This window comes from Streptopelia decaocto, assembly GCF_964273445.1.
Source record: "Streptopelia decaocto genome assembly, chromosome: 1".
NCBI classification, from domain to species: domain Eukaryota; kingdom Metazoa; phylum Chordata; class Aves; order Columbiformes; family Columbidae; genus Streptopelia; species Streptopelia decaocto.
The window spans coordinates 1,178,836-1,203,655 of record NC_138663.1 but is presented as its reverse complement, the minus strand read 5'-3'; the positions used below and the strand labels follow the sequence as shown (position 1 = coordinate 1,203,655).

At 62.4% G+C, this 24,820-nt stretch overlaps 1 protein-coding gene across 1 annotated transcript in view; it reads right to left on the bottom strand.

The window, feature by feature from the left end:
- The window catches only part of SND1 (staphylococcal nuclease and tudor domain containing 1), a 139,512-nt gene that overhangs the window by 62,480 nt on the left and 52,212 nt on the right, over window positions 1-24,820 (bottom strand). The window contains exon 12 of the mRNA XM_082043181.1: window positions 10,080-10,180. Coding sequence (XP_081899307.1) covers window positions 10,080-10,180 — 101 coding nt within the window. The remainder of the gene's footprint in view (window positions 1-10,079; window positions 10,181-24,820) is intronic.

The window sequence follows — 24,820 nt, the reverse complement described above, 5'->3', positions numbered from 1 at the left end:
AGAGCAAGGCGGGTGCAGGGTCTGGGGTGAGCGAAGGAGCTAAAAGCCCACATGGGGGATCACTGGTGCCGCCTGCTCACAAAACAGAGGGTTTGGTTCTGCCCCTGGCGCCTGGGAGACATTGTCACCTCGCTGCCACCCCTGCTCCATGGCTTTATTTATTTGGCAATATTCCGGTTACAGCTTTTGGGAAGAGAAGCAGAATTGCCGGCGTTCGCTCCCACCACGACGTCGGGTCCTAAAGGAGCTGGGACAGGCGGGGGCTGCACACGGGGGGCAGCCGCGCTCCCCCCGCCCCGGTGATTCGGTCCCCAACGGGCTCTGTGAGAGGGGACAGAGGGACCCGGCGCAGCCACTGATATGGACCCAAAAGGTGCCGGTTGTGGCCGCTGCCACCCCATACAAACAGGGGGTGCTGGTTGGGCGCAGCACCCGGCTGCCTCAGTTTCCCTGCCCTGACTGGCACTTGTAGGGTGAAAGCACCTTCTCTGCTGCATTGTGGGGGAAGATGGGGGGGACAGACCCACAGGACTGGTCCCCAAGGGCCATCAGTCCTGTCCCCAACCCAGCCCACAGCACAGCGTCCATCTCCTCATCCCAGCCCCATCCCAGTCACATCCATCTCCTCATCCCAGTCACATCCTTCTCCCCATCCATCTCCCCATCCCAGTCACATCCCTCTCCCCATCCCAGCCCCATTCCTCTCCCCATCCCAGCCCCCCCGCCCCACCCCCCAGCGCTTTAACCCCCCCGCTCAGCGCGGATGAGCCGCTATTCCTGGCACCAGCCTCCAGAAGTATCCAATATGCATGAAATCAAAGTTTCCATCATTTCCAGCGGTCAAAGGGCAGCGAGTATGAGATCCCAGAATACAGGGATTAATGGAGGGATCATTAAAAACCTAATGTGAAACCACCTCTGCAGCCGGAGCGCCGGGGGAGGCGGCCAGATATATATCACAGCCTGATTAGAAGGAAATAAATCGTAATTTTGAGGAGGCTTGGCTGAACCTCTGACCGGGGAAGGTTGTTCCTCCCCCGCTGCTCTGCCCTGGGAGGCCCCATCTGCAGAACTGGGCCCAGGGCTGGGCTCCCCAGTTCCAGAAGGACGAGGAGTCACTGCAGAGAGTCCAGGGAGGGACACGGAGATGCTGAGGGGTCTGGAGCATCTTTGTGCCGAGGAAAGGCTGAGAGAGCTGGGGCTGCTGAGGGCAGAAGAGAAGCTGAGAGGGATGTGATCAATGATCAATATGTCAGGGTGGTGTCAGATGGAGCAGACTCTGTTCAGTGGTGCCCAAGGCCAGGGTGAGGGGCACCGGGCACACACTGAAGCACAGGAGGCTCCATGTGAACACGAGCAGACACGCGTTTGCTGGGAGGTGCCAGAGCCTGGCCCAGGCTGCCCAGAGCGGGTGTGGAGTCTCCTCTGAGCCATTCCAGCCCTGGGATCCTGTGTGATCTGCTCTGGGACCCTGTGGGAGCAGGGGGGGCTGGGCCCTGCAGAGCTCCCGCAGCACTGACAGCTGGGGGGCCGGGAGGGTTTTCCCTAGAGATGTGTAGAAAACCGCTCAGCACACGGTTGCAAAATTTCAGCGTGCAAGTGGCTTTGCTCCAAGTCCCAGAGCTTGCAGCTGCCCTGCCTGCACCCTGCCTGCACCCTGCCCGCACCCTGCTGCACCCTGCCTGCACCCTGCTGCACCCTGCAGCACCCTGCCTGTACCCTGCTGCACCCTGCCTGCACCCTACCTGTACCCTGCCTGTATCCTGCCTGCATCCTGTCTGCATCCGCCTGCACCCTGCCTACACCATAGCTGCACCCTGCCTGCATCCTGCCTGCACCCTGCCTGTACCCTGCTGCACCCTGCCTGTACCCTACCTGCACCCTGCCTGCACCCTGCCTGTACCCTGCTGCACCCTGCCTGCATCCTGCTGCACCCTGCCTGCACCCTGCCTGCACCGTAGCTGCACCTTGCCCGCACCCTGCCTGCACCCTGCTGCACCCTGCCTGCACCCTGCTGCATCCTGCTGCGCCTTGCCTGCACCCTGCTGCACCCTGCCTGCACCCTGCTGCATCCTGCTGCACCCTGCCTGCACCCTGCCCGTACCGTGCTGCACCCTGCCTGCACCCTGCTGCACTCTACCCGCACCCTGCCCGCACCCTGCCCGCACCCTGCCTGCACCCTGCCCGCACCCTGCCTGCACCCTGCCTGCACCCTGCCGGCACCCTGCTGCACCCTGCCTGTACCCTGCTGCACCCTGCCTGCACCCTGCCTGCACCCTGCCTGCACCCTGCCTGCACCAGCGCACGCACCGCACTCTGCCAGCTCCAACCAGCCACCAGGAGCCTGGCCAAGCTCATTGCGGGGCTGAAGCTGGCAGCAGCCCCCCCAGCCCCCCCTCCCCGTCACTGGGAGCAGCTTGCGAAGCAGCAGCAGCGAAATCTGGTCCTTTGCCAGCAGCTCGGGATGCAAAAACCCCTCCGGAGCTGCTGGGCACGAGCCCAGCTTTGCCCTGGCGCCGCGGCCCGCGCCGGGACCGCGCTGCAAAGCGCTGGCAGCCGGTCCCCGCTCCAGCCCCGCGGGATGCCGGGGGGGTAAATACCCCATGGGGAGCTGCTGACCCCCAGCACGGCTGGTGATGGAGACGCTGCGGCTCCGCAGCCGTTCCTCGCTCTGGAGAGCCGGGCTGGGCTTTGCCTTTGGGGACAGCGGGCACCCCGTGCAGGGGACAGTGCATCCCCTGCATCCCACGGAGCATCACCCAGCACCCGCCACCCCCCCAGCCTCCTGCCAACCCTTTGCGAAGGCGTTTACCCCCCTATCACCCACACGGGTCCCTTCTTGAGCTCTGCACAGGATCCTCACCTGGATTTTTGGGAGAGGAGGGAGATGTGGGAAGAGCAGCCCCATGCCCACCCCCCCGGCTGCCACCGCCCCTCTGTCCTCGCGTGACCCCGACGCTGCGTGTCCGCCTGCGGTTCTGGGGCTCAGGGAGACGGCAGCGTGGATGGAAACGAACCTCTCGGAAATGTCTGGACACCCAAACCAGCCCCCGAACCCCAACACGTGGCCAGGGACACAGAGCCACAGCCTGGGCTAAAACAGCCCAACCCACCCTCCTGTGCTTTGAGCCCGACTCTGAGCAGCTCCTGTGGATGTTGCTGCTTCGTTCCTGGAACGGGGAGAGGAAAAGTGTCCCCTTGTCACCCTCCCTGGGCCCCTGGAGAGGCTGGATGCTCTGAGAGCAGCTGCTGGAGCTGTGCTGGCATCCCAGCACCACCGACACCCCCAGTGAGCAAATCCTGAGCCATGTCAGCATCCCAGCACCACCGACACCCCCAGTGACCAAATCCTGAGCTGTGCCGCATCCCAGCATCACCGACACCCCCAGTGAGCAAATCCTGAGCCATGTCAGCATCCCAGCATCACCGACACCCCCAGTGAGCAAATCTGAGCCATGTCAGCATCCCAGCATCACCGACACCCCCAGCGAGCAAATCTGAGCCATGTCAGCATCCCAGCATCACCAACACCCCCAGTGAGCAAATCCTGAGCCATGTCAGCATCCCAGCATCACCGACACCCCCAGTGAGCAAATCCTGAGCCATGTCAGCATCCCAGCATCACCGACACCCCCAGTGAGCAAATCCTGAGCCATGTCAGCATCCCAGCATCACCGACACCCCCAGTGAGCAAATCTGAGCCATGTCAGCATCCCAGCATCACCGACACCCCCAGTGAGCAAATCCCGAGCTGTGCTGGCATCCCAGCATCACCGATATCCCCAGTGAGCAAATCCTGAGCTGAAATCCCCAGCCATGAAATGTGGTGCTGTGCCAGCATCCCAGCATCATCAACAACCCCAGTCACCAAATCCTGAGTCACCAACACCCCCACCCATGAAATCCTGAGCCATGTCAGCATCCCAGCATCACCAACACCCCCAGTGAGCAAATCCTGAGCTGAAATCCCCAGCCATGAAATGTGGTGCTGTGCCAACATCCCAGCATCATCAACAACCCCAGACATGAAACCCTGAGTCACCAACACCCCCAACCACCAAATCCTGAGCCATGTCAGCATCCCAGCATCACCGACACCCCCAGTGAGAAAATCCTGAGCCATGTCAGCATCCCAGCATCACCGACACCCCCAGTGAGCAAATCCTGAGCCATGTCAGCATCCCAGCATCACCAACACCCCCAGTGAGCAAATCCTGAGCCATGTCAGCATCCCAGCATCACCGACACCCCCAGTGAGAAAATCCTGAGCCATGTCAGCATCCCAGCATCACCAACACCCCCAGTGAGCAAATCCTGAGCCATGTCAGCATCCCAGCATCACCGACACCCCCAGTGAGAAAATCCTGAGCCATGTCAGCATCCCAGCATCACCAACACCCCCAATCATGACATTCCGAGCCGCTAAACCCCCAGCCATGAAATCCAGCGCTGTGCCGGCATCCCAGCATTGACCACAATCCCAGCCATGACATCCTGAGCCATGTCAGCATCCCAGCACCACTGATACCCCCAGTGAGCAAATCCTGAGCTGTGCTGGCATCCCAGCACCACCAGCAACCCCAGTCATGAAATTCTGAGCTGAAATCCCCAGCCATGAAATGTGGTGCTGTGCCAGCATCCCAGCATCATCAACAACCCCAGACATGAAATCCTGAGTCACCGACACCCCCAGTGAGCAAATCCTGAGCTGTGCCGGCATCCCAGCATCACTGACACCCCCAGTGAGCAAATCCTGAGCCATGTCAGCATCCCAGCATCACCAACAGCCCCAGCCACCAACTCCTGAGCTGTGCCGGCATCCCAGCATCGCCAACACCCCCACTCACCAAATCCTGCACCGTGCCGGCATCCCAGTACCATTAATACCCCAAACCACCAAGTCCTGCTGCTTGATTACACAAAAAGACCCCCCCAGCTCTATAAATCCTGGAAGAACCCCAAATTCTTCCCGGTTTTAGAGCTTTTTAAAGCTCAGAAATCACAGCACGGCCCACAGGGGCCGATCCTGCCGCTCGCCTGGGTGCTGAGCGCCCAAGGGTGCCCTGAGGTTTAGGGGCGAGCTGCAATGCACCCGCTGCACCTGCAGCGCTCCCCCCGTGTCCTGCGGGGAAAACTGCTTAAAAAAGGACATATCCTGCCCGTGGATTAAGTATAACGGTCCGGCCCTGCTCCTCAAAGCTGCGCGGGGAGCGGGGACCGTGGCCCCCCCACATTCACCGGGAAAGCAGCCGGGGAGACAAGGCAGAGCTGCTGCACCCGGGGAAGATGCATCCCCAGTTAAGCCCAGATTAAAGAATGGGAAGATGAAAACGCAGATGAAAAGCTCTTTGCTGTGGGAAAAAAATCTTATTAGGCCGTGAAATATGGGTTTTTGCCACTTAGAGAACGGCGGAGGGAAAAAAGGGAAAAAGGGCCGTTTGTGAGCTCGCCCCCCCCCACAACCTCATTTCACACTTTTCCCCCTGAAAATCCCCAAAGGAAGTTTTCCAGCGGTGTTTTTATCTACCAGAACCTCCCACTGCCCGGCACAGATCGGTGCTGCCAAAACCAGCCCGTGTGAGCCCCCCGCCCCGCGCATCGCCAAAACTTGTCATTTGTGCCAAATCAGCCCCAAAATGCAGCGACCCTGGCCCCGCTGCCTGCAGCAAAGGCACAACCCCCCCCAGCCTGGATTGAGAGCTCAGGGCTTTCGTTACATTTATTTTAGATTATTTTTAGTAGCTTTTTCTTCCAAATATTTGTGTCATTTTTGTCACAGCAGCCCCCGAGTCCCCCGGGGAAGCGCCGTGGGGACATGACCCATCTGGGGGGTCGGACAGATCCAGCCCCCCCGGGGTAGGGGACACCCTTGGCACTTGCCACGTGGTGACAGCCACGCTCTGCCTGGGATGCCGTGGGATGGGAGGGGATGCTTTGGGTGCTGCTGGGTGCCATGGGATCCGGTGGGATCCTGTGGGATGCTCTGGGGTGCTGCTGGGTGCCATGGGATCCGGTGGGATCCTGCGGGATGCTGTGGGATGGGAGGGGATGCTCTGGGGTGCTGTGGGTGCCATGGGATCCGGTGGGATGGGAGGGGATGCTCTGGGGTGCTGCTGGGTGCCATGGGATCCGGTGGGATCCTGCGGGATGCTCTGGGGTGCTGTGGGTGCCATGGGATCCGGTGGGATCCTGCGGGATGCTCTGGGGTGCTGTGGGTGCCATGGGATCCGGTGGGATCCTGCGGGATGCTCTGGGGTGCTGCTGGGTGCCATGGGATCCGGTGGGATCCTGTGGGATGCTCTGGGGTGCTGTGGGTGCCATGGGATCCGGTGGGATCCTGTGGGATGCTCTGGGGTGCTGCTGGGTGCCATGGGATCCGGTGGGATCCTGCGGGATGCTCTGGGGTGCTGTGGGTGCCATGGGATCCGGTGGGATCCTGCGGGATGCTCTGGGGTGCTGCTGGGTGCCATGGGATCCGGTGGGATCCTGTGGGATGCTCTGGGGTGCTGTGGGTGCCATGGGATCCGGTGGGATCCTGCGGGATGCTCTGGGGTGCTGTGGGTGCCATGGGATCCGGTGGGATCCTGCGGGATGCTCTGGGGTGCTGCTGGGTGCCATGGGATCCGGTGGGATCCTGTGGGATGCTCTGGGGTGCTGTGGGTGCCATGGGATCCGGTGGGATCCTGCGGGATGCTGTGGGATGTGAGGGGATGCTCTGGGGTGCTGCTGGGTGCCATGGGATCCGGTGGGATCCTGCGGGATGCTGTGGGATCCTGTGGGATGCTCTGGGGTGCTGCTGGGTGCCATGGGATCCTGTGGGATCCTGCGGGATGCCGTGGGATGTCACGGCATGTTACTGGATTCTGCGGGATGCTGTGGGATGTGAGGGGATGCTGCGGGATGCTGTGGGATGTCTTGGGATATTGGGGGATGCTGTGGGATGTCTTGGGATGCTGAGGGATGCTGTGGGATCCTGTGAGATGTTGTGGGATGCTGCAGGATGCCATGGGAGGCTGCAGGATGCCGTGGGATACCATGGGATGCTGCAGGATGTCATGGGATGCCATGGGATGCTCTGGGATGTGATGGGATGCTGTGGGATGCTACAGGATGCTGCAGGATGCTGGGGGGTGCTGTGGGATGTGATGGGATGCTCTGGGATGCTGGGGAGATGCTGTGGGATACTGTGGGATGCTGCAGGATGCTGTGGGATGCTGCAGGATGCTGTGGGATGGGATGTGATGGAATGCTCTGGGATGCTGGGGGATGCTGTGGGATGTGATGTGATGGGATGCTGTGGGATGCTGCAGGATGCTATGGGATGTGATGTGATGGGATGCTCTGGGATGCTGCAGGATGCTATGGGATGCACTGGGATGCTGCAGAGGATGCTGGGGGATGCTCTGGGATGCTGTGGGATGCGATGGGATGGAATGCTCTGGGATGCTGCAGGATGCTGGGGGATGCTGTGGGATGTGATGTGATGGGATGCTGTGGGATGCTCTGGGATGCTGCAGGATTCTGGGGGATGCTCTGGGATGCTGTGGGATGTGATGTGATAGGATACTCTGGGATGATGCAGGGTGCTGGGGGATGCTCTGGGATGCTGCAGGATGCTGGGGGATGCTCTGGGATGCTGTGGGATGTGATGGGATGGGATGCTCTGGGACGCTGCAGGATTCTGGGAGTGCTGTGGGATACCATGATCTTCCCAAAGCACAAAGGTTGCTGTGAACCCAGAGCCGCCCCCCGCACCTGCTCCCGCTGGTCACCGCAGACCTGCTGCATCGTCCCCACGTCCCTCTGCCACCACTTGGCAGGTGCCTCCTCATTAATCACGCCCTGAGCACCCTCCTGCCAGCGCAGCCCGGCACAGGAGGTGCCCGCAGTGTCCCCAGTGTCCCCACAGCTGCCTCCTCGCCCTGTTTCCATGTCAGCATGGCTTGTGCTGACGGCCGAGCACAAACAGCCGACCCCACCTGCGCTCCGCAGGAAAACACCTGGACCAGCCAGGCCCAGCCGTGCGGGCAGCGCGGTGAGCGCTGACGTGGCACACGGCGCCGGCAGAGCCGGGCGGGGGCACGGGCAGAGCCCCCCGGCAGTGGCTCCGGCGTTCCCGGCTGGGGATCGAGCTGCAAAATGCCGGGAGCTGGAGGGGAGAAGCGTGACGGAGCCGGTGAGGGAGCCTGGCGGTGGGAGACGGTTTGGTGCGGCAGCCGGGAGCGGGCAGGGATGCAGGCAGAGATATGGGCAGGGATACGGGCAGGGATGCAGGCAGGGATGCAGGCAGGGATGTAGTCAGGGACACAGGCAGGGATGCAGACAGGGATGTAGTCAGGGATATGGGCAGGGATGCAGGCAGGGATGCAGGCAGGGATGCCGTCAGGGATATAGGCAGGGATGCAGGCAGGGATGCAGGCAGGGATTCAGGAAGGTACATGAGCAGCGATGTAGTCAGGGATACGGGCAGGGATGCAGGCAGTGATACGAGCAGGGATGTAGTCAGGGATGCAGGCAGGGATACGAGCAGGGATGTAGTCAGGGATGCAGGCAGGGATACGAGCAGGGATGTAGTCAGCGATGCAGGCAGGGATGCAGGCAGGGATGTAGTCAGGGGTGCAGGCAGGGATACGAGCAGGGATGCAGGCAGGGATACGAGCAGGGATGCAGGCAGGGACTGTGTAGCCAGGCAGGTTCTCCCTGCCCGCGCTGCCGCCCCGGCGAGCTGCCGGCGTGCTCAGCCTGCCAAGCAGCTCAGCCCAGATGCCAAGCGCACAAGCCAGGCTCTATTCCATGGCACGGGCCGGGCGGCACAGACCCCGCTCTGTTCCAGCTGGCCCTTCCCCGGCTGCCCCGCGCCGCAGAGCCGCGCCGGCGCCAGCGCCCGGCTCGCTCCGGTGACGCCTGATTACGGCGATGAAGTCACGGCGAGCGGCAGCCCAGCAAATTCACATCAGGTTTCCTCCTGAAGTGGGGATGTGACTCAGGAGCTGTTTGGAAGCGATTTGCAGCTGGAGACACTAAGAGCAGGCGGCAACGCTCAGCGAGATGCTCTCGAGATGGGAAATCCTGCCCTCACACCATGCCGGGAGCATCCCAGGGCTGGCAGCACCACGGGCACCGCCACCACGAGAGGCCAGGGGGTTTGGCACCGCACGTTCCCCTTCTTGAGCATCCCCCAGTGCCGCGAGCCCTCATTTTTCTACAAACAGCCCCAAAACCACAGCGGCGCGGCTGCCCGATGCGGCGAGACACCCTTGGCTGCAGAACGAGCTCCCCGGGGATGCGGTTAAAGCACCGCTGAATAAACCAGGGGGTTAAAGCCAGGATGCTCCATTGGGCTCCACCGCACCCAGCATCTCCAACTGGGAAAGCCCTTTTGGCTCCCGCTGTGGCGGTTTCACCCCGGCGCGGGCAGGGCCGGGTCCACTTGGCAACAGGAGTGGAAATTACACCCACTCATGAGATGAGCATCACCAAAGGTCGCCCCTCGAGTGCCTCAGTGAGAGCGGAGCGGGGCGATGGGGGATTTTCCGGCTCGCGCAGCCCTGGATGGCGGAGGAGAAAAGCGCAGCGCTGCAGCGCTCGGGTTGCGTTCCAAAATAGGAATGAGAGAAAGAAAACAGCCAAAGCAAACGGGCTATGACAAATCCTCCCTACGCAACTCCCGGCGCTGCTGCCGTGCCCGCACAACCGCTCCGTAGGGCCGCACCGGGGGGGTCGAGCGCTCCCGTGGCCTGGGGAGACACCGAACCCGCTCTGGGTGCGGAAACTGGGGGGGCTGCAGCGCGGCATGGGGAGGGCAGCGTCCCCTGGGAAGGGACAGACATCCGGGGGACAGACAGATAGAGACGGTTCCTCCGGAGCAAACCGCCATCCACGCTGCTCCCCGTGGCAGCTGGATTTTGGGGGGTTCCTCCAGCCTGGCACCCCCAAAGTGCAAGTGCAGGGGCTCCGGGTCCATGGGACAGTCTGGCCACTTCAGGGCCCACAGCGAGGACGAGCCACCCTCCGTCTGGTGTCCCCACAGAGCCCTGTGATGTGGCACCGTGCCGGGACATTCGCTGGTCCCCACTTACATTCCTCCGATGGAGACGGTGGCGCAGGTGCGCTCGGAGAAGGCGGGCACGGTCTCGGTGGCGCTGCTGGCCGGGCGGATGTAGTCCACCGTCACATTCACCTGGGCAAGACAGACGGACAGCGGGTCAGAGCCGGCCAGCCCAGGGGGTCCCGCACTCCCAGCCTCCCCCTGCCCAAAACCGCCGCTGTCGGTGAGCCGGCACCGACACCTCCCCGTGCCCAACGGTGCCACCAGCGAAGCCACATCTGAGACACCCGCCAGGAAACCAGGAGCCTCCCAACACGGACAAGCTGCCGCCGCGGGTTCCTGGCACAGGCGCTGGTGCTGCTGGGGGTACCGGGCCAGAGAGCCCCGAGTGCCGGAGAGCCGCAGCAGCCATCCCCAGTGTGCCGCCAGCCCCGCTGCATCCTGGTTTACGGCTAATGGCGTTTTGGCCGCGGGTAGGGGAGCTGGGCTGTACCGGCAGGTAGATGCGAGCACGGCTCCCCGCTACGCCGGAGCTGTCAGCCGGCATCAGCGTCGCCGGCGCTGCGGCCACGCCGGGTTGTAAAACGCTTTGGTGAGGCTGGAGCAGCAGAAACCCGGCCGTGTCCCGGCGTGGAGCTGTCCCCGTGCCGCTGCCACCCACGGCTGGCACTCAGGGACCAGCACCGCCACCGCACTGGCCCACATGCGCATGGGGTGGTGGGGGGTCCGCTTTGCGGGGGCAACGCCGGCTGTGTTACAGCTTCACCGCTGTACCGCGGTCAGGACGAGCCGGTGGGTGCAGAGATGCTCACAGGTGAGATCCTGGCACAGGATCCCAGCACCGCAGCCCCAGGTGTCAGCCCCTGGACGCCCCCATGTCCCCTTGATCAGGACTCGGTGACACGGTCGCCACGGTCACGGGTGGCTCGTGCCGACCCGGCGCGTCAGCCAGGACCTCAGGCCTGGGCATCACCACGTCCCCGCGCTGCCCACCCCCCGGCACAGTGGGGAAAAAGAAATGGGACCGAAACCTCCCATTTTCAATCTGTGCATCTGCCCGCACCCCCAGGAACCCACCACAACCCCACCGCCTCACCCCCAGAAAAGCACCTTCCTCCCCGCGCCACCGGCGCTTCAGCCGGGGAGGCTGAGGCTGGAGGACACAGGGGGACATGGGGGTGACATGGGAGTGACACAGGCATCTCCAGGGGGTCCTGGTGCTGCCCCCACCGCCCCGGTGCGGCTGTGGGGCTGTATTTAGGCACTGGAGACTCTTCCCAGCTGTGCCGTGCCACAGCATCATGCCTGTGCCGCCAGCTCCCAGCTTGAGCCAAAGGGACCCGGACAGCCGTCCAGGATCATCTGTAAACCCTCCAGAGCACCGGCTCTTCCCAAACCCCGCTTCTTAAACCGGCATCAACATGCAAAGCAGGGAGGTTCGCCTGCCGAAGCCCCGCCGCCAGCTCGCTGCCGCGCTCCGCCGCGCTCGTCAAGGGCTGCGGCAGCGGCAGAGGGGGCTCGGGCAGCAACGAGCCAATTAAGGGGAGCGGTTACAGCGATTCCCCCCGGCGAAACTCTTGTCATAGCAACTGGAGGGGAAAAAAAGACACGGGTGACTCCGAGAGGCAGGTTGGGAAGGGATTTCGAGCTACTCCGGGGTTTTTGAAATGTCAGCGGCGAGGCCGCGCTGCACCGGGAGCACCTTGCTGGGAACCGGCACAGGGTCTGGCAACAGGCCGGTGGGACAGCGGGGTCAGGGGTGGGACACGCGTGACCCTGCAGCTCGGGGTCCCATCCTGCAGCACCCCGGGCGTGAGAGCTCAGCCTGCAGCGGGGGAGCGACGCCGGGTGCTGCGCCGCAAAGCAGCACGGTGTGCGTTGTATTGCATCGCACTGCAAAGCGTTGAGTGGCGTTACACCGCGTTGCAAAGCGCTGAGTGGCGTTACGTCGCATTGCAAAGTATTGAGTGGCATTACATCGCGTTGCAAAGCATTGAGTGGCGTTACGTCGCATTGCAAAGTATTGAGTGGCATTACATCGCGTTGCAAAGCATTGAGTGGTGTTACATCGTGTTGCAAAGCATTGAGGGGCGTTACGTCGCATTGCAAAGCGTTGAGTGGCATTACATTGCGTTGCAAAGCATTGAGTGGCGTTACATCGCGTTGCAAAGCGTTGAGTGGCATTACATCGCGTTGCAAAGCATTGAGTGGCGTTACGTCGCATTGCAAAGCGTTGAGTGGCATTACATCGCGTTGCAAAGCGTTGAGTGGCATTACATGGCATTGAAAAGTGTTGATTGGCATTACATCGCGTTGCAAAGCAGTCAGTGGTGTTACATCGCACTGCAAAGCATTGAGTGGCGTTACGTCGCGTTGCAAAGCGACGAGTGGCATTACATCGCGTTGCAAAGCGTTGAGTGGCGTTACATTGCGTTGCAAAGCGTTGAGTGGCGTTACGTCGCATTGCAAAGCATTGAGTGGCATTACATCGCGTTGCAAAGCATTGAGTGGCATTACATCGCGTTGCAAAGCGTTGAGTGGCATTACATCGCGTTGCAAAGCATTGAGTGGCGTTACGTCGCACTGCAAAGCATTGAGTGGCGTTACGTCGCGTTGCAAAGCGATGAGTGGCATTACATCGCGTTGCAAAGCGTTGAGTGGCGTTACACCACATTGCAAAGCGTTGAGTGGTGTTACACCGCATTGCAAAGTGTTGAGTGGCGTTACATCGCGTTGCAAAGCAGTCAGTGGCGTTACATCTCATTGCAAAGCGTTGAGTGGCGTTACATTGCGTTGCAAAAAGATGAGTGGTGTTACACTGCACTGCAAAGTGTTGTGTGGCATTACATCACGTTGCAAAGTGTTGTGTGGCATTATATCGCATTGCAAAGTGTTGTGTAGCATTATATTGCACTGCAAAGTGTTACGTGGTGTCACATCAATTGCAAAGTGTTGCATGGCGTTATATTGCACTGCAAAGTGTTGTGTGGCAGTATATCGCACTGCAAAGTGTTGCATTTTATTGCGCTGCAACGTGTTGCTTTGCGTTGCACCACACTGTGAAGTGTTGCAGTGTGTTGCGCTGCACTGCGAAGTGCTGTGTTGTGTCACGTTGCATTGCAAAGCATCGCACTGTGTTGCAGCACGTTGCATTGCATCGTGTTGCATCGCATTATATTGCAATGTGTTGCTTTATGTTGCGTAGTGTTGCGTTGCAAAGTGCTGCATTACAAACGGTTGCGTTGCACTGCGAAGCGTTGCTTTGTGTTGCATTGCCAAGTGCTGTGTTGCATTGCATTGCAGAGCATCACACTGTTGCATCACACTGCATTGCATTGTGCTGCACTGTATTGCACTGCAAAGGGTTGTGTTGCATTATATTGCTTTGCAAAGTGTTGCATTGTGTTATATAGCATTGCAAAGCATTGAGTCGCGCTGCACCACAAAGTGCCGCGTTGCCTTGCATTGCAAAGCATTGCCATGCGTTGCATTGCATTGCGGCACATTGAGCTGCGTTGCATTGCACTGCAAAGGGTTGCGTTGCATTGCAAAGTGTTGTGTTTCATTGCATTGTGTTCCTTTGCATTGTGTTGCACTGCAAAGTGTTGCATTGTGTTGCACTGCAAAGTGTTGCATTGTGTTGCACTGCACTGCAAAGCACCGTGTTGTGTTGTACTAGAAAGCATCACACTGTTCCATTGCAAAGTGCTGTGTTGCATCGTGCTGCAGCATTACAATGCATTGTATTGCATTGCATTGCAACATGTTGCAGCGTGGTGCGCTGCACTACATTATGCTGCAGTGCAAAGCGGTGGCTCGTGTTGCACTGCGTTGTGAAGTGTTGCATTGTGTTATATTGCACGACAAAGCGCTGCATCGTGTTGCATTATGTTGCACAGCAAAGTGTTGCATGGCAAAGCGCTGCGTCCCCCGCAGAGCGGCAGTTGCAGTGACACAGCTGGCGTGTCCCCTGCTACACGACGCCAGCGCCGCTGCATCTGACAAGTCACAAAAGCAAAACTCCCTCCCCAGGGCGGCACCAGAGCCGGCCGCAATTAAAGCCTTCCCATAATTAGCAGCTCAGTCCGCAGCCCCTGGGGACAGCTGACCCCAAGTGTCCCCCACGCGGCCACCAGCTCGGAGCAATGACAGGCAGTGAACGGGCAGGGACACACACCCCAAGTACACATTGTCCCCGCTGCTCCTCGTGTCCCAGCACAAGGGACATCCGGCCGTGCCACCCTCTGCACTGTCCCCAGCGCCCGCTGGCAGTGGCTTCGTGTGCTGGCCCTGGGTGGAGAAGGGACACGGAGGTCACAGTGTCACCAACTCCTGAGAGCGTCTGCAGCCCCAGCTCTGTACCTCCTGCACCCCCAGACCCATTTTGGGCCCACCCTGCGCCCCCAGCTCCGGCTCAGCACCTCCTGCAGAATGCGGCCTCCAGAACACGGCCCCTGGCAAGCTGTCCCCAGCATCACGGTCCCAACAACATGGTCCCCAGCATGTGGTCCCCAGGATGTGGTCCCCAGCACACAGTCCCCAGCATCACTGTCCCAGTGATGCGGCCCCAGCACATTGTCCCCAGCATCACGGTCCCAGTGATGTGGTCCCCAGCACATCATCCCCAGCATCACGGTCACAGTGATGCGGTCCCCAGCACATTGTCCCCAGCATCACGGTCCCAGTGATGCAGTCCCCAGCACACAGTCCCCAGCATCACGGTCCCAGTGATGTGGTCCCCAGCACATTGTCCCCAGCATCACGGTCCCAGTTATGTGGTCCCCAGCACATCATCCCCAGCATCACGGTCCCAGTGATGTGGTCCCCAGCACATTGTCCCCAGCATCACGGTCCCAGTTATGTGGTCCCCAGCACATCATCCCCAGCATCACGGTCCCAGTGATGTGGTCCCCAGCACTGTCCCCAGCATCACGGTCACAGTGATGTGGTCCCCAGCACATCATCCCCAGCATCACGGTCCCAGTGATGCAGTCCCCAGCACATCGTCCCCAGCATCATGGTCCCAGTGATGTGGTCCCCAGCACATTGTCCCCAGCATCACGGTCCCAGTGATGCGGTCCCCAGCACATTGTCCCCAGCATCATGGTCCCAGTGATGTGGTCCCCAGCACATTGTCCCCAGCATCACGGTCCCAGTGATGCGGTCCCCAGCACATTGTCCCCAGCATCACGGTCCCAGTGATGTGGTCCCCAGCACATTGTCCCCAGCATCACGGTCCCAGTGATGTGGTCCCCAGCACATCATCCCCAGCGTCACGGTCCCAGGGATGTGGTCCCCAGCACACAGTCCCCAGCATCACTGTCCCAATGATGTGGCCCCAGCACATTGTCCCCAGCATCACGGTCCCAGTGATGCGGCCCCAGCACATTGTCCCCAGCATCACGGTCCCAGTGATGCGGTCCCCAGCACACAGTCCCCAGCATCACGGTCCCAGTGATGTGGTCCCCAGCACATCATCCCCAGCATCACGGTCCCAGTGATGTGGTCCCCAGCACATTGTCCCCGGCATCACGGTCCCAGGGATGCGGTCCCCAGCACATTGTCCCCAGCATCACGGTCACAGTGATGTGGTCCCCAGCACATTGTCCCCAGCATCACGGTCCCAGTGATGTGGTCCCCAGCACACAGTCCCCAGCATCACGGTCCCAGTGACACGCGGCACGAGCTGGCAGGGGAGGTAAAAATAGTCCCTGCGAGTTTGTGACGCCGAAGGGCTGGGAGATCTGCGGGCGTTGCAGGTGGTAATTATAGCTGAGCACGTCTGGGCTGCCACCCACCCCTGCCATCTGCACCCAGCCTGGCCCCCTCCTCCCTGCTGTGTCCCCAGGGCAGGGGACGGTCCCCTCCGAGCCCAGCTCCAGCCAGGGAAGGGCACCCATGGGTGCGGAGATGCTCCGCCATGGCCCTGCCCATCTGCACCATAACACACCGTACACCCAGTACCAGCAAGGGCTGCTGGAGGAGCCGGGACAGTCCCACCACCCTGATTCTTCCCTGTTTTATTCTCCCCCACCTGGGGACACAAGCAGGGGCAGCGGGGACCTGGCTGATGCCCCCCACAAACTGCACCCACATCCCCCATTTGCCCCTCAGACAACCCCAAAGTAGCTGTTCTCACCCCCACAGGGTGGGAAACCATACCCGGCACCGACCCACGGCCGGTCCCGCAGCCCAGGGGGTGCTGACATGGGGTCCCCCCATTGCCATGGGGACACCCGTGTCCTGCTCAGCCCAGCGGCACTGGGACCGGCCTTGGGGACACACCGCTGGGGTGAGCTGGACGTGGGGCCAAGAGTCTCTTCCCACTCTACAAAAGCAAGATTCACAGAATTGTTTGGGCTGGGAAAGCCCCTCCAGATCATGGAGTCCAACCATAACCCAGCCTGTCCCTGCCCCGTGTCCTGAGAACCTCATGTCCGTCTGTCCAGCCCTCCAGGGATGGTGACTCCAGCACTGCCCTGGGCAGCCTGTTCCAATGCCCCACAGCCCTTTGGGGAAGAAATTGTTCCCACATCCAACCTCAACCTCCCCTGGCGCAACTTGAGGCCGTTTCCTCTGCTCCTGGCGCTTGTTCCTGGGGAGCAGAGCCCGACCCCCCTGGCTCCAAGCTCCTTTAGGGAGTTCAGAGATCAGAAGGTCTCCCCTCAGCTCCTGTTCTCCAGCTGAACCCCCCAGGTCCCTCAGCCGCTCCATCACATTGTGCTCCAGCCCCTCACCAGCTCCGTTCCCTTCTCTCCACTCGCTCCAGCACCTCAAGGCCTTTCTTGAGCCCTCAGGTGATTTGGGTGGCCCTGGTGCCACCATTTTGAGCCCTGAGCTGAGGGGCCCAAATTTGCCCCCAGGATCCAAGGTTTGTCCTCCCCAGTGACAAAACCTCAAGGTCTTTCCTTGTTGTGAGGGGCTCACCCCCCCCCAACAGAGCCCAATGGGCCGTGGTGGGACATGATGCCACATTGTCACCTCTCAGAGCTGCCCAGCGGGCTGAGGGGCTGCAGGAGGCAGCGGGGGGACAGCGGGACCCCCAGTCCTCCCCGCATCCTCCTGCCATAGTCCCTCTTCAGGGGGTATGTGAGGAACCGGGATGTGACACGGGGATGTGACACGGGGATGTGACACAGGGATGTGACACAGGGATGCTCCAGGCCCCCCCGCTGCCAAGCAGCCCCCCCGGAGCCCCAACCGCTGCCGAAAGCGGAGCCGGCAGCACCCACAGGCTCCGTGCTCCCTCCTCACCAAGGGCACCGAGCCCCCCCGGGTCACAGCCCCGCACTGAGCCGAGCCCAGCCAAGCCGAGCCCAGCAGAGCCGAACGAGCAGCCCCAGGCTAGGACTGACCTTGCTGGGACACGGCTCTGTCAGAGCTGCAGAAAAGCCATGTGAGGAAGCGTCAGGAGGAGGAGAATTGATGCAGAGAGAGGAAACAGCCCCAAATTTCTGCTCGTGACGCGTGAACAGCCCCGTTTGCTCTCGTCAGGAGCCATTCCAGGCTGCGGCAGTGCCCGCTTCTCCCGTCCTGCACCGGGAACTCCACCGGGACACGGTGGGAGCAGATCCCCCCGCTTGGCACTGCGGAGCAGCCAGATCTCCAGAAGGTCTTGAAAAGCAAAATCCTGCCCAAAAAGCAAAACGATGCAGTTTGGGAGCCAAAAAATCCAGCAGCTGTGCCGCGGGAGGGTGGCATCACTGTGCCGTGCCCCAGGCAGGTGGCGTCACCACACCGTGCCCGAGCAGGTGGCATCACCGCACCGTGCCCTGGGTGCGTGGCATCACCACGCTGTGCCCTGGGCGGGTGGCATCACCGCACCGTGCCCCAGGTGGGTGGCATCACCATGCTGTGCCCTGGGCGGGGGGCATCACTGCGCTGTGCCCCGGGCAGGTGGCATCACCATGCTGTGCCCCGGGCAGGTGGCGTCACCGCGCTGTGCCCTGGGTGGGTGGCATCACCACACTGTGCCCTGGGTGGGTGGCATCACCACGCTGTGCCCCGGGCAGGTGGCATCACCGTGCTGTGCCCTGGGTGGGTGGCATCACCACACTGTGACCCAGGCGGGTGGCGTCACCGCACCATGCCCCGGGTGGGTGGCATCACCACGCCGTGCCCCGGGCAGGTGGCATCACCGCACTGTACCCCGGGTGGGTGGCATCACCGCGCCATGTCCCGGGTGGGTGGCATCACCACACTGTACCCCGGGTGGGTGGCATCACCGCGCCGTGCCCCGGGTGGGTGGCATCACCACACTGTACCCCGGGTGGGTGGCATCACCACGCCGTGCCCCGGGTGGGTGGCATCACCGCGCCATGCCCCAGGCAGGTGGCATCACTGCACCATGCCCCGGGTGGGTGGCGTCACCGTGCCGTGCCCCGGGTGGGTGGCATCACCGCGCCGTGCCCTGGGTGGGTGGCATCACCACACTGTACCCCGGGTGGGTGGCATCACCACACTGTACCCCGGGTGGGTGGCATCACCGCACCGTGCCGCCGGCTCGCCCCGGCTCTGCAGGCAGCAAGAACGGCCTGTTGGTGCAAAAACCTGCCCGAGTCTGCCCAAAAGCACCCTGCCAAAGCTTTCCCTCCGCCGGGACAGGGTGATGCTCCAGGGGAAAGTGGGTTTTGGCGGTTAAAGCCGTTTTGCCAGCTCTGATGGCCGGTGCTGGGAATGCTGCTCTGGGTGACGCCAAAGGAGCGAGCCGGGGAGCGTTCCTGCCACCCCTTCAATGAGCCTCCGACCCCAGCGGCGTTGCCAAGAAAACCCCAGGTGTTAAAGAGAAGCTGAAGCTCTGCAGAAAAATGGGTGCAGGGATGGGGACGCATGGCGAGGACCCTCGGCATGGGCCACACGCAGCCCCCCAGTCTCTAATTATCAACCTCCCCATTGAGCCGGCGCGATTGTACCCCCAAAAACCCATGGACTGGCTGTGGCAGCGTGTGACCCCCACGTGCCACGGCAGCACCAGGTGTCCCCAGAGTCCCTTTGCCTTGGCAGAGCAGGATGTGGCGCTGGGATTTGGGGCTGGGGATGGGGGACCCACGTCTCACTGGGGCTGGTGAATGGGTGAACTTACCCCCAAACCAGAGGCACAAAATTGCTCAGGCACCCCAAGGAGAGCTGCCCCCCCTGCAGCCTCCCCATCAGCGGCAGAAAACTCCTTAGGAAAGGGACTGAGTCGCTTCCGTGCACAAGGGATATTTTTCCCTGAGTTATCTTGTGCCGTCTCCCTCCATGCGAATGATTAATCCCCCCCAGCTAATTAGAGGGAAGGGCCGAGAGCGCCCATTTGGACTCCATTCAACTGCCTGCGCGACGGCGTAATTAAAAAAGAGCTGCTTAACGGGCGGTGCGTGCCCGGCGCTCCAATCGATGGGCAGCGGCGGTGCCGCGGGAGCCGTCCCCACGCCGGCCAGCGCCGCAGATCTATTCCACCGGGGAGGCAAATCCATACGGGCACGGCAGCCGGATCACCCCGCGCCACCGGGCAAATTCCGCGGCGCCGGGTCCGTCCCGAGGGTGCAGGTCCCGCGGCAGCTCTGGCACCGTGAAATATAACAAGGGCAAGTGTGGAGTGTTACATCTGGGTAGAACAACCCCAGGTTCCAGTGTAAGGTGGGGAATGAGCTATTAGAGAGCAGCGTAGGGGAAAGGGAGCTGGGGGTCCTGGGGACAGCAGGGTGACCATGAGCCAGCACTGGGCCCTTGTGGCCAGGAAGCCAATGGGACCTGGGGTGGGTTAGAAGGGGGTGGTCAGTAGGTCAGAGAGGTTCTCCTGCCCCTCTGCTCTGCCCTGGGGAGACCACACCTGGAATCTTGTGTCCAGTTGTGGCCCCTCAGTTCCAGCAGGACAGGGAACTGCTGGAGAGAGTCCAGCGCAGCCACCAAGATGCTGGAGGGAGTGGAGCATCTCCCGTGTGAGGAAAGGCTGAGGGAGCCGGGGCTCTGGAGCTGGACAAGAGGACACTGAGGGGGGACTCATTCCTGGGGATCAATATGGAAAGGGGCAGTGTCAGGAGGATGGAGCCAGGCTCTTCTGGTGACAACCAGGGACAGGACAAGGGGCAATGGGTGCAAACTGGAACACAGGAGGTTCCACTGGAAGAGGAGAAGCAACTTGTTGGGGTGAGGGTGGCAGAGCCTGGCCCAGGCTGCCCAGGGGGTTGTGGAGTCTCCTTCTCTGCAGACATTCCAACCCCTGGACACCTTCCTGTGGAACCTCAGCTGGGTGTTCCTGCTCCATGGGGGGATTGCACTGGATGAGCTTTCCAGGGCCCTTCAACCCCTGACACTCTGGGATTCTGTGACTCCGTGTGCCACGTCAGCACGGCAACAACCAGCAGAGAAGTCAAGAAAAATAAATGGGCTCTGTTACCGGGAGGCACAAGGCACTGGAAAAACCCCGGCTTTAGAAACTTTGATGAAAGGGCGAGAGAGAAAATGTAATGCTCTCCATCCATCTGGCGGGCCCTGGGAATTCGGCCGCGGCTCCCGCAGCCCGTACGCGGTAAATGCCGCACGAACCGCAGGCACAGTGGCCACCGCGGGGACATTTCTGCCTCTTGTCCCCTCGGTGCTTTCTCCAGGGGGAAAGGGACGTGAAGAACTATCGCTGGCAGCGATGGCAGCGGTTTCTCTTTGCTGCCGGGGCTCGGGGAAGCGGTGGGGCAGCCCTGTGACACAGCGTGGGGACACGGCACACGGGGGGATGTGGTGTTCGTGGCCACCCCCAGGTCCCCGAGGCCCCGCTCACCCCAAAATCCCACAGACACCCCCAAAAGCAAAGCCCAGCACCACGCAGCAACACAAGGGATGTCCCCCAGGCAGCCCAGAGTGGGATAGACCAGGAGATCTATGGATTTCCAATGAACGTCACCAGCCGGGAGCTGGGAGGGGGGTGGTGACCCCCAACAGGAGGGGAGAGGGGACCGTGGGATCTCAGGGGATCCCATCGTGCCAAGATGGTGCTTTTGAGGCGTTTGACCCCAAAAAGCAGCTGCTGCCCGCACTAAATGGCACGCTGCCCGCGCCAGCCGGCACGCTGCCCGCCGCACAGGAGGTGACACCGCCAGGTGACGGGATGGGGACACGAGGGCGGCTGAGGACACGGCTCACTGCGGCCAGGGCACTTTCATCCTCGCTGGCACAACGTGTGCCCCTGCGCTGGGACCGGAGCAGCCGCGCTGGGCAGGGGACAGGCAGGGGACAGCCCTGGGGACCGTCCCAGGGCAGCCAGGGTTGCTGACACCTTGCGCACCAGCAGCTCCCAGTTCACACCAGTGAGGGGCGAGGGCGGCTCGTTCGGACCCTGCTCTGTGTCCACAAAGGGACCGCGATGGCGGGTGGGGACAGCGGACAGCTACGGGGGTGTCACCATGGCAGGGGGTGGCAGGACCCGCTCCCTGGGTGGGGGGGGAAGTGGGGTGGGATGAGGGGGTGGGGGGTATCCCCAGCTCCACAATTCCTAAAGCGCAGCTCCCTCTAGTGTCACAACAGCCCTGCCGAGCTGCCACCGTGCACTGGGGAGCAAGGTCACCACGGTGCAAGGACAGCACCCACCGGGCAAGGTCACCGCGGTGCAAGGACAGCACCCATGAGGGTCCCCAGGGGGCAGGGACAGCACCCACTGGGCAAGGTCACCACGGTGCAAGGACAGCACCCATGAGGGTCCCCAGGGGGCAGGGACAGCACCCACTGGGCAAGATCACCACGGCGCAAGGACAGCACCCACAATGGTCCCCAGGGTGCAGGGACAGCACCCACCGGGCAAGGTCACCGCGGTGCAAGGACAGCACCCATGAGGGTCCCCAGGGTGCACGGACAGCACCCATGAGGAGGGTCCCCACCTTGCAGGGACAGCAGCCACAAGACAAGGTCACTGCTGTGCAAGGACTTCACCCATGAGGAGTGTCCCCAGGGTTCGGGGACAGCACCCATGAGGAGCATCACCACGGCGCAGGGACAGCCCCCACAAGGAGGGTCCCCAAAGTGCAGGGACAGCGTCCACAGGGGGGCCCCCACCTTGCAGGGACCTGAAGAGGGTCCCCACGTCACAAGGACAGCACCCATGGGGCAAGGCCACCGCTGTGCAAGGATGTCACCCACAAGGAGAGTCCCCACGCCACAGGGACATCATACACAAGGAGGGTCCCCCTCATGCAGGGACAGCGCCCACAAGACGAGGTCACCACTGCGCAAGGACATCACCCATGGGGAGGGTCCCTAGGGTGCAGGGACAGCACCCATGAGGAGGGTCCCCCCAATGCAGGGATCTGAAGAGGATCTCCATGACACAGGGACAGCACCCACGAGGCAAGGCCACCGCTGTGCAAGGATGTCACCCATGAGCAGTGTCCCCAGGATGCAGGGATGGCAACCACCAGGAGGGTCCCCACCAAGCAGAGAACTTCAGAGGGTCCCCATGGCACAGGGACAGCACCGACAAGGCAAGGACGCTGCTCTGCAAGGACAGCACCCATGAGGAGTGTCCCCAGGGTGCAGGGACAGCACCCACGGGGCAAGGTCACCGCTGTGCAAGGACAGCACCAATGGGGTGGGTCCCCAGGGTGCAGGGACAGCACCCCTGAAGAGAGTCCCCAGGGTGCAGGGACATCACACATCAGCCCTGAGACAAGCCCTAAGCCACCTCCCAGCAGGCAGCCCCATGTACAGGCAGCACTGGGTGCAGGCAGCCCTGGCGCAGGCAGCGCTGGGTGTGGGCAGCCCTGGTGCAGACAGCCCTGGTGCAGGCAGCACTGGGTGCAGGCAGCCCTGGCGCAGGCAGCGCTGGGTGTGGGCAGCCCCGGTGCAGGCAGCCCTGGTGCAGGCAGCAGTGGTGCAGGCAGCCTTGGCGCAGGCAGTGCTGGGTGCAGGCAGTGCTGGGTGCAGGCAGCCCCGGCGCAAGCAGCCCCGGTGCAGGCAGCACAGGGTGCAGGCAGCCCCGGCACAGGCAACAGTGGCACAGGCAGCCCTGGTGCAGGCAGCCCTGGGTGCAGGCAGCCCCGGCGCAGGCAGCCCTGGTGCAGGCAGCCCTGGGTGCAGGCAGCCCCGGCGCAGGCAGCCCCGGTGCAGGCAGCCCCGGTGCAGGCAGCCCTGGTGCAGGCAGCCCCGGCACAGGCAGCAGTGGTGCAGGCAGCCCTGGTGCAGGCAGCCCCGGCGCAGGCAGCCCTGGTGCAGGCAGCCCTGGTGCAAGCAGCCCTAGTGCAGGCAGCCCTGGTGCAGGCAGCCCCGGCGCAGGCAGCACTGGGTGCAGGCAGCCCTAGTGCAGGCAGCCCTGGTGCAGGCAGCCCTGGTGCAGGCAGCCCTGGTGCAAGCAGCCCTAGTGCAGGCAGCCCTGGTGCAGGCAGCCCCGGCGCAGGCAGCCCCGGTGCAGGCAGCCCTAGTGCAGGCAGCCCTGGTGCAGGCAGCCTGGGTGCAGGCAGCCCTAGTGCAGGCAGCCCTGGTGCAGGCAGCCCCAGCACAGGCAGCAGTGACGGCACAGCCAAGCCCAGCAGAGACGCGGCGCTTGCAGCCGAGGAAGCGGCTGCTGAAGCGCCGTCAGCGAGAGCAAAATCTCCTCCTGCCCTAATTATTCCTAATATTTAATTCATCAATCGTGATGGGGACGACCGCGCTGCGCCGGAGCGGCTGCCAGCGGCGATCCCTCGCGGGGCTGTCACACTGTCACCCTGTGCCAGCGCTCGGCGGGCACACCAAGGGCAGCGGGGAGGCAGGAGGGGACAGGGGAGCCCCCATCCAGGGACACCGGGGGGGCACAGGGCAGCCCCCAAACCTCCGACCCCTGCGTCCCCCCATGTCATCGCTCCTTGGGGACACACTGGTGCGACCAGAACTGCTCGGCACCCATCACCCGTGACACCCACGCAGGGGAGGAGAAGGGGCCACAAGGTGCTCGGTGGAGCGGGGGGCAGCAGCTCGGGGGCCACGGCAGCCCCCGGGGACACAGAGCCAGGCCGGCACAGGGGACACTGGTGACACACGGATCTGCAGGGGACCCAGGAGATCGGCCTGGGGCTCTGAGGGAGAGGACACGCTGCAGGGGGTGGCAGGGGACACCGGAGCAGGCAGGGCTTCCCAAAACAGGCAAGGGGCCCTGGAGCAGGCAGGGGTCCCCAAAACAGGCAGGCAGGGGTCCCCAGAGCAGGCAGGGGTCCCCAAAACAGGCAGGAGTCCTTGGAGCATGCAGGGCTCCCTGAAACAGGCAGGGGTCCCCAAAACAGGCAGGGCTCCCCCAAATGGGGAGGGTCCCCAAATCAGGCAGGGCTCCCTGGAAAGGGCTGCCTGGAAAGGGCAGGCAGGGCTCCCTAGAACAGGCAGAGCTCCCCCAAATGGGGAGGGGTCCCCAAATCAGGCAGGGCTCCCTGGCAAGGGCAGGCAAGGCTTCCCAAAACGGGCAGAGCTCCCAGAATGGGCAGGTCTCCTCAAACAGGCGGGGGCCCCTGAAAGGGACAGGCAGGGCTCCCCAGAACGGGCAGGGCTCCCCAAAACAGGCAGGGTTCCCCAAAACAAGCAGAGCTCCCAGAATGGGCAGGCAGGGCTCCCCAGAACAGGCAGGGCTCCCCAAAACAGGCAGGGTTCCCCAAAACAAGCAGAGCTCCCAGAATGGGCAGGCAGGGCTCCCCAGAACAGGCAGGGCTCCCCCAATGGGCAGGGCTCCCCAAAACGGGCAGAGCTCCCAGAATGGGCAGGTCTCCTCAAATAGGCGGGGGACCCTGAAATGGACAGGCAGGGCTCCCCAAAACAGGCAGAGTTCCCCAAAACAAGCAG